This window comes from Dama dama, chromosome 5 (assembly GCF_033118175.1).
Source record: "Dama dama isolate Ldn47 chromosome 5, ASM3311817v1, whole genome shotgun sequence".
Taxonomy (NCBI): Eukaryota; Metazoa; Chordata; class Mammalia; order Artiodactyla; family Cervidae; genus Dama; species Dama dama.
This window is the reverse complement of record NC_083685.1, coordinates 12289904-12302135: the sequence shown is the minus strand read 5'-3', so window position 1 is coordinate 12302135 and position 12232 is coordinate 12289904. Positions and strand designations below refer to the sequence as shown.

General features: G+C 53.8%; 1 protein-coding gene across 1 annotated transcript; it reads left to right on the top strand.

Annotated features, from left to right (window-relative positions):
- Positions 1-9047: 9047 nt before the first annotated feature.
- LOC133055720 (large ribosomal subunit protein eL39-like) lies at positions 9048-9197 on the top strand. The gene has a single exon (XM_061140842.1). The coding sequence runs from the start codon at positions 9048-9050 to the stop codon at positions 9195-9197; it is 150 nt and encodes a 49-aa protein (XP_060996825.1).
- Positions 9198-12232: the final 3035 nt, after the last annotated feature.

Sequence of the window (12232 nt, the reverse complement as noted above, 5' to 3'; positions counted from 1 at the left end):
CTCATCGGCATTTTCATTTCCCTCTTCATTTGCAGGGCTGGGGGGCTCCGAGTCAGAGCCCTGGGGTCTTCTGACTGGCTGTGTAAAATTTGCCCTGTGTTTTTCTGGGAGGACTTTCTGATCCACATTTGGCAATTTCCAAAGTGGCCTGGAATCCAGGCAATACCACACAATGCTGACCGCCCTGCAAGGCTGAGCATGTCCCCCGTTCCCGGGGGGCAGGTGCCTCCTAACCCATCCTAGCCCATACTTGGAATGTATCAGAAGTGAAAGACACAGACCCAGTGTGTCTCATCCGGTCTTTGTAGTGGCGTGTCCCCCAACCCCAACATCAGACATGGCGTCTGGGTAGGGACCCTCGGTAACCAGGCCCCCAAGTTGCCATGGGTCCCAGGAACAACAGGGCTGGGGTCCATACCCTCCCTCCCCATTGCTCACCCTTTTAGGGGCCATGTGGATTCTCCTGAAATAAGATTGCAGGCCTGGCACGGAAGGAGGCAACTTTGGCACTGACCTCACTGACCCAGATGAAGGTACTAGAACGTCCCCAGAGAGGGGTTTGCCACCTCCTGGTTTTGCGGTGCCAGCTCGGGCCCTGCGTTCAGACCATTCTGAGCTCCTAGTGACATCCACCACTCGCCAGCCTGGTGAGCGTGGGGCAGTGACTTAACCTTTGCTTCCTCAGTCTCCTCACTTTTAAAACGGGCCAGTGCTGACAGCGCCTCTGCCGCAGGGATGCTGTGAGACCAGAGAGCTTCGGGCACCCGTGGGATGAGGCTCCGTCTGACGCCGGGCCTCGAGTCTTTCTTTGCCCTTCTTGCCTTACTGCCTTCGCTATGTCCAAGAGAAAAAGCTCACAATCCACAGACCAAGCCCAGGAAAGCTGAGAAATAGCATGGGAGTGGGGAGGTCAGGAAGCTAATGGTCTGAGGGAGCCGCAAGGGAAGAAACACCAGCCACTCACCCAGCGGCGCACAAGGAGGCCACGGCCCCTCCCTTCCTGCCTGCCCGCCCCAGCCTGGCCTCTCTGCCTGTCACCCTGGGGGCTCCCTGTCTGGGGTGGAAGGGTCCCCCAACTATAAACAAATAGGAGCAGTTCTTCCACACCCCTAGAGATTTCAGGGCACCCCATCACCCCACCTTTGTGCCACTCCTGGCTCTCTCAGACACCAACAGCGGACCTCACCCTTACCCAGAAGCACTGCCTTGTCCACACACAGCCATAAACTGGATCATAATAGGTACAGTTTAAAACCCTTTGGCAACCCCCACACCACACTTAGAATAAAATCACCGTCTTCACCAGGACAAGAAGGCCATGTCTCATCTGCCCTGCCCCTGACTCACAGCCCTCTGGCCTTCACAGCACTATCTACCCCAGGCCATTTGCACTTGCTCTATCCTCTGCCTGGGACATCACCCTTCCCCAACTTTTTTCCAGACTGTGTCCTTCACCACCCCCACCCTACCTGCCACTTTCAGAGCTTAGTCTGAGCTTCCCTCCCTCACTCAGAGTCAGCCCGCCCCTGACCACCTGATCTCAAGCAGCACACACAGCTGGTCTCTCTGCCCAGCTCCTGCCCCCACGTCCCTTCTCAGCCTGTCCTGTCCCCAAAAGGCACAGGGGAGAGCCTGGAGTTTGAACAGGTGTCTCAGGAATACTGAGCCCCATCCCCACCCCTGCACCGGGCCTTTGCTGTGGCATGCAGGCTTCTCTAGTTGCAGTGTGCAGACTTAGTTAACCCACGGAAGTGGGTTGTTCGTTCCCTGGCCAGAGATCAAACCCATGTCCCCTGCACTGGAAGGTGGGTTCTTAACCACTGGACCACCGGGGAAGTCCCTGAAAGTAGTTCTTTAAACGGGAACTACTAATGCTCTCATCATTTTTATTATCGTAATCATTGTCATTATTGTGAATTGTGGAATGAAGTGTTACTAGGTAATGATAAAGCCCTAGCTGGCCCAGAGGCAGCCCACCTTTTCCCCCTTGAGGACAGGGACCAAGTGGAAGCATTTTAGGGAAAAGGAATCCGTCCAGCGGGTGCCGGGTGAACTGGGAGACTTCATGCCTTTGAACCAAGGCAGTGGGGAGGCTGATGGTCACTGGGTTCACCTGGGAGGTGGAGCTTGGGGGAGCTTTCAGGGAGAGGGCTTCAGGTGAGCTTGAATGATCCTGGGACATCGCTGGTCCCAAACTGAAGATCTTGGAGAGAGATTCCAGAAATAAAGCACAGTGGTCACGGCTGAAGAAGGATGAGCCTTCTGATCTTCATGTAGACAGGAGATAGGCTCACCCCTTCCCAAAGGGCCTCTGTCCCCCGAGATGGTCCAGGGAGAGCTGGAAAGAGCCCCTGATGGGGGCCAGACTAGAGCAGGTGCCCAAGAGAGGGCAGGTGATGCCAAAAGCCCAGGGAGTATGAGGTCAAATGGGGCCATCTGTATCTGGACAAGGCCTCTGGGCTCGGGGTGTTGACACCTGGGGCCTGGATGGGAGAAGGAGGGAGGTAGGGGTGCAGAACACATGGGTCCCGAGTCCAGGAAGGCCTGGTTTAGGATCTCAGCAATGCCACCCACTGCCTATGTGACCTCAGCACCTCTTTCCTTGATTCTCATATCTTTTAAATGGGTGTAAAGAGAACCAGCCCTGCAGGATTTTTGTAAAGACTAACTAGAAGATCTTTGATGGGAGATTCCCTGGTGCTGTGACTGCCGTGGCCCAGTTCAGTCCCTGGTGGGGGCACTGAGATCCTGCAAGACATGTGATGCAGCCAAAGGGGAAAAAAAAATCATGGATGGAAAGGATTTAGCAGACTATTAGGCTTCCCTGGTGGTTCAGGTGGTAAAGAATCCACCTGCAATACAGGAGACCCAGGTTCTATCCCTGGATCAGGAAGATCCCCTGGAGTTGTCCATGAAGTCACAAAGAGTCAGACACAACTGAACAACTAACACTTTGATTTTTCATACCTAGTGAACCGTAAGTAATGGTGAGTGAGTGAGGGAGAGTCACACAGTCGTGTCCGACTCATTGCAGCCCCATGGACTGTAGCCCGCCAGGCTCCTCTGTTCATGGGGATTCTCCAGGCAAGAATACTGGAGTGGGTTGCCATTCCCTTTTCCATAAGTGGTGGTGGTAGTAGTAGTAATTATGATCCTTTTTATTATCCAACAAAGAAGAAAACTTGCGGGGCTACACCCAGGAAATGCCTAAGAAGTCAGTACCTCACACATACATGCCCGACCGTCTGGGCCCATGCTGGAGGCACAGCAGGGCTGGGTGGGAGTCAACAGCAGGCAGGGCAAGATCAGAAGGAGCCCTGGTATCCTGGAAGGCAGCCTGGAGGGGGTGCCCTCTGCCCAGCCGACACCTGCACTGACCGTCCCTCCTCACACAAAGCCTACAGCAGACCTGGAGGGGCCCACGGCTGCCCGTCCCCCAGGAACCACTGCCTAGGTGTTGCTCATTCCTAACCCCTGCGATCCTGGGGTCACCTGTGGGCAGCAGCACCACCCCCACTGTAGCCTGTAAGCTAGGCTCAGGTCTTCGTGTCAGCGCTTCTGGGCCATTGCACAGACCCGAGCCGTTTAAAGAAAGGCCCTGGTCAGCATCCTGCCGGCAAAGGCCCTCAGCCTTGGGGTGATGCCAGGGTGTGAGGCCTGCCTCTTTCCTCCCAGGAGAGCCGAGCTGACATCCTCAGCGGGTTTGCACACCAATCGGGGGCTGGCATGGAAGACGAGACCAGGGAGAACCCAGGTCTGAGCAGAAGCACCTACCCCAGGAAGGATACCAGGCATCTTGTGGTGTCTCAGAAAGGAGAGTAGGCGGATGGGAGGGAGGGCAGAGGCCAGAGACAGACAGAGGCTGGTGCAGTAAGTCCTCAAAGCCAACCGCTAATCCTCACCCCATCATTCATTCACTCATTCATTCATCCATTGCACACTGGGCGTCCCTGTGGGCTCAGCTCTGTGCTGGGTGCCCAGGATGGTCTGGATCCAGACAAGGGTCTGTCTCCCAGGCTCAGAAACCCACCAACCAGGCAGAAGACAAATCTCCAGCGGCCTTTGCCCCCGTGGTTTTTCCTCCTTTCCTTTCACGGCCTTCCTTGGGTTCTTTTGTCTTTTGTGGCAGGACCCGTCCCTCCCAGCGCCCGCCCGAGCTCCGCAGCCTCTAGGAGGGGATTAGTGCAAGCCGAGCATGCAGGCTTTGGTGAACAGAGCCGAGTTTGGTTTCAACATCTAATTCAATTTGTTCTGCCGAGATTGAAATATGAAATGGTTGCCAGTCAAACGTTCAAAGGACGGCGAAGGGAGAGTGAGCGCCTGCTGAAATTTAAATTTTAATGAAAATGACTTTAACCCTTTGGTACTCCTCTCAGAAATGGAACACGTGCTCCCATCCCACAAAAAAATAAAAAATAAAAAGCCTCTTGGGTTCTCTCTGCTGAGCTTCGTTAATAATATGTGATCATTTTTTTAAAGCAGTATTAATAATAGCGGATTAATAGAATCCTGGCTTAATAATAATCTGTTCTCCCATGTTGCCCTGGCTGTTGAAATAAGCACCTTCCCCAAGCTGATTTTTCCAAACCCTACACTGGACAGTCCAGGCTCCCCTGTTAAACAGCCCTCATGACACCCGAGCGCCTTCCTGGCACCTGTGCTGTCTTAACTGCTCAATCATGTCCGACTCTTTGTGACCCCACGGACTGTAGACCCCAGGCTCCTCTGTCCCTGGGGATTCTCCAGGCAGTAATACTGGAGTGGGTTGCCATTTCCTTCTCCAGGGGATCTTCCTGACCCAAGGATCGAACCCAGGTCCTCAGCATTGCAGGCGGATCCTGGCCCTGTCACGGCTGTAAATGGTTGTCTGTGACATGTTTTCCTATCTGTCCTCCCTCTTGAATTGTCAGCCCTAGGAGGGCAGGGTCCGCCCCCGTTCGGTGCTCACTGCATACTCTCTGCCTGGCGGGTGGGTACGTGTGTGCTAAGGCGCTTCAGTTGTGTCCGACTCTGTGCGACCCTATGAACCGTAGCTCCTCTGTCCATGGTATTCTCCAGGCAAGGATACCAGAGGGGGTTGCCATTTCCTTCTCCAGGGGATCTTCCTGATCCAGAGATCAAACCCACATCTCTTAAGTCTCTTGCACTGGCAAGGGAGTTCTTTACCACTAGCACCATGGAGGTGCTTGTAAATATCTGATGAAGGAATGGATGCCGCTTGTTCCTCCCAGCCACTGTGGAAGGGAAATGTATGAGATGTACAGAAAGGGAGCATCAGAGGGGCAGGCGACATACCCCCAGGTGCCATGGCTCAGGGGCTGCTGAGGGACACACACCCAGTTCCGCACTCTTCTGCTGGGCAGCACATGCTTGCCAGAGAGCCTGGCCCTCTGCAGGCTGTGAATGCACGCCCTCTCCTTGCCCTGTGTCTGGGGTGGACGGCACTCCTGTCCCCATTTCACAGATGAGGAGCTTGAGGCACGGGAAGGAAGGCCAACATGTGCCAGAACTCAAAACCCAACCACAGGGCAGCCGGAATGAAAGCCATCAAATCACTTTCCCCCCACTGAGGCTCTTCTTGCTCAACATCTACTTGCCATGAACCCCTAACAGGCTTTTTGATTTTGTTTTTAACACCGTCAAATGCTATTGATCCCCAGCACACGGGAGCCTTTTGGGGGCTCAGTGTGGCTGTGGAGGGCACCAGGGTAGAGAGTCGGGGTGATGGGGCACCCCCTGAGACTCCCGGAGGACGGTCGGCTCCTGAAGGCAGAGCCCGTGGCCTCAGCGCTGGGGACTCCTGTTGCTGCAGATCCAGGGAGGGGACTGAGCCTGAAACACCTGGGCGCGTGCATCCCACAGATGTTTACTGAGGCGTCTGTGTACCAGGCCCGGCCCTGGGTGCTGGGGGCAACACTCCAGGGTCCCCAGGAGCTGTCAGTGGAATATGGAGAGACAGCAAGCAAATGTTTCCTCCTTTGGTGCCTCTGAGGCTGCTATCCATGCAGGGGTGTCTGGAGGGGCCGAGGCCGAGGAGGTGGGGTGACAGCAGAGGGGGTAAGTGGCAGGGCAGGGGAAGCAAGGTCCCTGGGAGGGAGAGCCCACTGTGCAGGCTCATTTTGGCTTGGGGAGGGGGGTACGGCTCTAGCAGTAATCCAGGGGAGATGTGGCAGCTTTGACCAGTGGAAGAGGTGACAGGGTCCCAGAAGGTGGAGCCCAGGGGACAGACTAGAGGTCTGGTTGTAGGCTCTGTGGACTTTAGCACCTAGAAGAAGGAAGGCAGTGTGTGCTGAGACAGGCCAAGTGCAGGAGCTGGCCCAGAGGGAAGCCAGGAGCTGGATTTTTACTGCGTTGAGCTGGAGACAGCCGTCAGGTGGAGATGGAGAGCTTCCTGGTGGATGTGCATCTCTAGTTCTGGAGAGAGGGCTGGGTCAAAGGCGTAACGAGAAATCATCTGTTTTTCCCTTTAAGAAATCCAAAAAGCAGCGTGGTACTCACAGCCCCATGCAGGAAGAGCTGGGATGTCCTCTCTCAGAGCTCACCAGTTCCCATTCATTTTGAAGCTACTTTTATAGGGTTCCAAACTCTTTGGATCCCAGGACCCCTTTTCCCAAGCAAAAGCCTCATGCAGAACCTCAATGGAGAAAACAGAGAAAGTAGAACCGCCGTATTCAAAGTCAGGGCACAGGGTCTGGTCCCCACGTGTTCATCCTTCCCCTCGCACCTGAGTAGGTGGAAAGCTACTGGTATAAACATGTCTCATGAAGCACAGAATACAGGCTTCCGTGGAGTGAGTGCTAAGTTGCTTCAGCCATGTCTGACTCTATGTGACCCTATGGACTGTAGTCTGCCAGGCTCCTCTGTCCATGGGATTCTCCAGGCAAGAATACTGGAGTGGGTTGCCATTCCCTTCTCCAGGGGATCTTCCTGACCCAAGGATCGAACCCACATCTCCTGCAGCTCCTGCCTTGCAAACGGATTCTTTACCACTAAACCACCGGGAAAGTCCTTCCATGGTGCACGAGATGATTTCAGGCAGTCCATGTGCTTTAATTTTTTTAACTTATGGGTTTATCTTCACATGTATATTACAATTAGGAATACATAGCTAGCTCATCAAGCCAATGGTTTTGCCAAACTCTAATGAGCAGGAAAAAGAAAAAAGAAAAAAGTGAATTTGTATAAAGAAAATTCTTAAGAACATGAATGTGATACAAAGAAGTGGTAGACAAGGAACTTGAGTGACCTAGGCCAGGAGTTCATAGGCTGAGACCCATGGACCAGGTCAAGCTGCTGCCTGTTTGTGTAAATAAAGTTTTATTGTCACACAGCCACACGCGTTGGCTTCCAGATGGTCTGCCTTCCTGCTGATTCAGCAGAGTTGAGTAGTTATCAATACAGCAGAGACTGTATGGCCTGCAAAGCCCAAAACATTTACTGTCTGGCCCTCTAGGTCAAGTTTGTCTCATCTAAAGCAAGCCCTTCCAATCTTACAGCTCAGCAAGCCAGTGCTGGAGAGGGTGGGTGGCTTCCCCAAGGTCACACCACAGCATTGCTCCCCATTCTGTGCCTTTCTCACCCTGCCATCTCTGCCCAGACCCCGCCAGGCTCCCCAGGCTGGAACCCCAGCTCTGCCGCTTACCGGCAGCACAACCTTGAGCTCGCTCCTGGACCTCTCTGAGCCTGTCTTCTCATCCACGAACTGAGAAATACAGCTCTACGACTCCCGAGGCTGAGATAATCAAACGGGTACAGTGTGATCCCTGCCACATGGCGAGCACTGGACAGGCACTGTCGTTACCCCATTCCCCTAGGAGCAGACGTGCCCCCTGAGCCCAGGCAGGCTCTCACCATCACCCACCCAGTGCAAGCCCTGAGCCCAGGACCTTCTGGCTCAGCAGCAAAATAAGAGGGGCCTTGTGATCTAATTAGAGCATCGCCAGAAGCCAGGGCTCCATCCCCTCCAGCTTCCTTAGTAGACCCCATTTCCCCTTAATTGCAGCTTTCATGAAAACAATCCACTGGGGCTGCTGTGCCCCATCCTTGGGCTCAGGCCAACAGCAAACATTTCTCTGTAGTCCTGCAGATTTCTGGATGGCAGCTGCTCCTTCCTTCCCTGGCAACTGTCAGGAGCCCTTCCCTTCTCCCGGTCCCCCCAGAAGATTCCAGGCCATAATACCTCCACCACTTGGCACATGTGGGTGTCACCCCATGGTTTACAAGTTGCTCTCGCAGGGCTGAGTCTCGTCTGAGACGAGGCAGATGAGGAAACTGAGGCTTGAGGACTGAAGGGAGCCTCCCATCCCTAATACTCCAGGAAGGTGCTGGCTTCCCTCTAGGCATCTACACTGGCCACCGCCCCACAGTCAAAGTTTTGACTGCTTGGGAGAAGGAAGGACGCTTGAGAAGTGGTGGGCCACAGAAGACATAGCCTAAAACACTGGTTCCTTTAATGATTCTCAAACTGTATTCCCCAGAGGAGCTAGGATGTAGGGCCCCTCCCGCTCCAGGATTTCTATTCTTGAGTTCCACTCCCAGCCTTTGTGGAATAAACATGTCTCCACAACAGTTTTGAGCTGGGACATCCTTTGTAGACCCTGAGATGCTTAGCCAGCTTCTCTACCTGGTGCTCAACTGAAGAACAGGAGCCAGCTAGGAATACAGCCAGCTGTGGTGACCCTGCAGACAGACGGTGTCGAAGTTAGAGTGTATATCCCCCTGTTGTGACAAACCCCAAAATCGTGGTTTTAAAGTAGATGGAGGCTGACTCAAGGAAGCTATCTTCTAGTCTCTGCCACGCTGTGCTCAATCGCTCAGTTGAGTCTGACTCTTTGCGACCCCATGGACTGTAGCCCACCAGGCTCCTCTGTCCATGGGTTTTTTTCCAGGCAAGAATACTGGAGTGGGTTGCCATGCCCTCCTCCCTGGGATCTTCCCAACCTAAGGACTGAACCAGGATCTCCTGTGCCAGCAGGTGGATTCTTTACTACTTGGCCACCTGGGAAGCCTCCCAGCCATCCTGTGTGTGGCTGAATTTGCTCCTCACCATGTCTTCTCACAAGACTTTCAGGCAATTCCCGGCCAGGAAACAAAAGCAGAATCATTCCATTCTCCAGTGGATTCGAATGAAAACTGGTAATAAAATCAGATACGACCCCAAGAGAAGACATTGGAGAAGAACCAGGCTGGGTCTATAAGGAGCCTCGCACATGAAGTGACACCGATGTATGTGGTGTCAAGGTCACTTGTGTCTGATCACATCACAGTAGAGAGAACGTCACTACTGTCTGAACGGGCAGGTGTGTCTTATGGGACAGATGGGAAGGCTGGTTCTGTTGTTGGTGTTGCTCAATGAGGGCTTCAGCTTAGTGATAAACACGTGAGAGCTTATGTTGGAAGAAAAAAAAGGAAGCTTTCAAGGGCTTGTCTGCAAGTGTGAGGTTCCCACTAAGTCACTGACCTTAAATTGAACTCATGTAAACTAATACCAGGGCTTAAATTCGCTTATGTTTATAATCACGTCACGTCAGTTCATACATATATTTTGGAATCATGTCATGAGAATTTATTATGTGTAAATTCATCAAGGATGAACATGCCTCTTTGGGCTGAAGTATTTCCATGCTACCAAGTCAATGTCAGTGTGTGGAATTATGTTTTTGCTTGTTTCTTTGTTTAAAGCCTTTAATTAATCTTTAAAAATTGTTCTATAATAAATACCTGTTTTCATATTTTGGGGGGAAAAAAAAAAGGTCGTCCCTAGTCCAGCCTCTGGAGAAGCAGGCCATTCAGAGACTCTTTAAATTGCCAAAACCAGGAAAATTCTAGCCAGGCAGGTGAGTCCGGCCTCCTTGATGTGTCTTCTCACTTCAGGAGCATTCGTGCTGCCCAGGGACCCGGGCGGAGCTCATCAAGCCCCCAGGTGTCCATGGACCAGCGAGTTTATAACCTCCTGTTGGAAGGGTCTGTGCTCTTTGCCCTCTGATCGTCATAGCTGGGTGGGCCCCAGCACTGGGAGATTCCCTCCAGCTGGGGGAGGCTCAATCCCAATCCTCCTCAAAGGGGAGCCGACCCCTCCCCACAGCGACCTGAGCGTCCTCTGTGTGGGACATGGTTCCCAACCCCCATTTTTTAAAAAGCCCCCAGGTTCTTTCAACACCCAGATCCAGTTCTTACCAGTTCCCAAGACTCAGTCCGTTCAAAGCCCGTTTTCTCTGGGAAACATTTGAATTTGAAATCGGAGTTTGGGGTTTAGCCTCTGCAGCCTGGTTCCTATTCAATCCCTAGGTCACCTGCCCTGGCCTTTGGAAGCTGGTAATCTTGGGGGTGCGGTGTGGGGGGAGGGTAGAGAGGGCGTGTTACAAAGTGGTTCCTCCTGGTTCCTGCTCCGAGAGGCCAAACTTGAACTTTCTAGTGTCTGGAAACCATCCGACTGCTCCCCACCATCTGCCCGGTCCCTCTTCTCTGCCACCATCCAGCCTGGAAAGTCCTGCTTCACCTCCCAGTCCGTCTACGGCCAGGGAAGGACAGCTGTGAGCTGGGGGCCGCTGCTGCGTGCGGGGTGGCTCAGGTCCCCTTGTCCTCAGAGCAGCCGCCTCCCCAAGGCAGAGTCACGTGGCAGCTGACTGAGGTTTCAGACGTATCCACTCATGAATATCAATCAGGCCTGGTAATTCACAGTAAGTGGGCTCCAGATTGACTAATAAGCAAGGCTTTCACCCCAAACCGGGGCCCGGGGAAGGAGAGTGGCAAAGGCGTGCAGCGGCAGGCAGGTGTGGTCACGATGTGACCAGAATCGGGAGACCTGATGGCAGGGCTGCAGGCGGTAAGGCGGTCCACATGTGGCCGCTCGCACCGAGGGGCTGCCAGATGGCTTGGGGAGTAGGGAGACCCCTTACAGAGTAGCCAGCACTCTGCGGGAGCTGAGGGCAGGCCCTGGACCCCAGACCCAGAGCACGTGAAAGGGGCTGGGGAGAGGGGATGGGCTCTTCCGAAGATGACGGCACCCAAGCTGGTGGCTGCCAGGCATTGAGGGTGGGGGACCCTAGCTGAGAGCCGGGTCAGCCTCTCCTGGGGATCTCCTGACCATGGTCGCAGGGACCAACCAGAAACCCCAGGAGAGCCGTGTTGCCAGCGGCAGACCATCTCAGGAGGACCAAGACTTTCATCACCAAGTGAGGAAGGCCTGGTCCTGGGAGCTGTGGCCACATCCCGTGGGCGCCGAGCTCACCCACCCTCCCCGCAGCCCAAGGTCCGTGAATCTGAATCAGGCACAGCTGAGTGGGAAGGGCCAGACTACTGGCTGGATCCCAGCTCAACAGCTTACAATGAACTCTGTGACCTCAGGGCCAGGTGGCCTGGTCTTTCTGTGCCTCAGTCTCCTCTTCTGTAAAATGGGGATGACAGGAACACCCACCTTGGAGGATTCAGTGAGTGGGCCTTGGTAGGTGATCACCCCGCTGTGTGACTCAGGCTGGACGCTGAACCTCTCTGAGTGCTGACCCCATTTGTAGGTTGAAAGAGATATAAAGCCCTGGCACACAGTGGGCCTTGGGAGAGGATCCTTCCTTCCTTCTTTCCCTCAGCCTTCCTTACTGTGGTCTCGGCTCATCCACCATCCTAAGTGACCATCAGCACCACTGCTCTAACAATGGATATATTTACTTAATCCTCACAAGATAGGCACTGTGATCACCATCCTCATCGCCAGTTGAGGAATCAGAAACCCAGAGAGGTTAATTGCCTCCCCCAAGACCACACAGCTCCAAGGTGAGCCAGAGCTGGAAACAGGCGGCCGAGTCCAAGAGGTGCTATTCCCCACCCAGCCCTGATCCTCTGTGTCTGCCTCTGCCTGCTGTCTCTCAAACGTGGGAACACAGCCCCGCCCATCTGAGAAAGCCCTGGTGAGGCTCTGAGCCTCCCTTCGTGCTTGTTCCTGTGAGCTGGAATCTTCCCTCCAGCCAGGCTGATGGCAGCCAGAGCCTGTCCCTTTTCCTCTTGCACATGGAGTGTTTAGATTATATATATATATATATTTTTGGCTGCGCCAGGTCTTAGTTGTGGCATGCAAGATCTTTAGTTGTGGCATGCAGGATCTCATTCCCTGACCAGGGATCAAATCCAGGCTCCCTGCATTGGGAGTGCAGAGTCTTAGCCACTGGGGCTTCTCAGGTGGCGCTAGTGGTAAAGAACCTACCTGCCAAGGCAGGAGACTCAAGAGGTGCAGCTTCGA

Bases quoted from the DNA above. Each gene is read 5' to 3' on its own strand.
- LOC133055720 (XM_061140842.1), top strand. From the start codon at position 9,048: ATGTCTTCTCACAAGACTTTCAGGCAATTCCCGGCCAGGAAACAAAAG.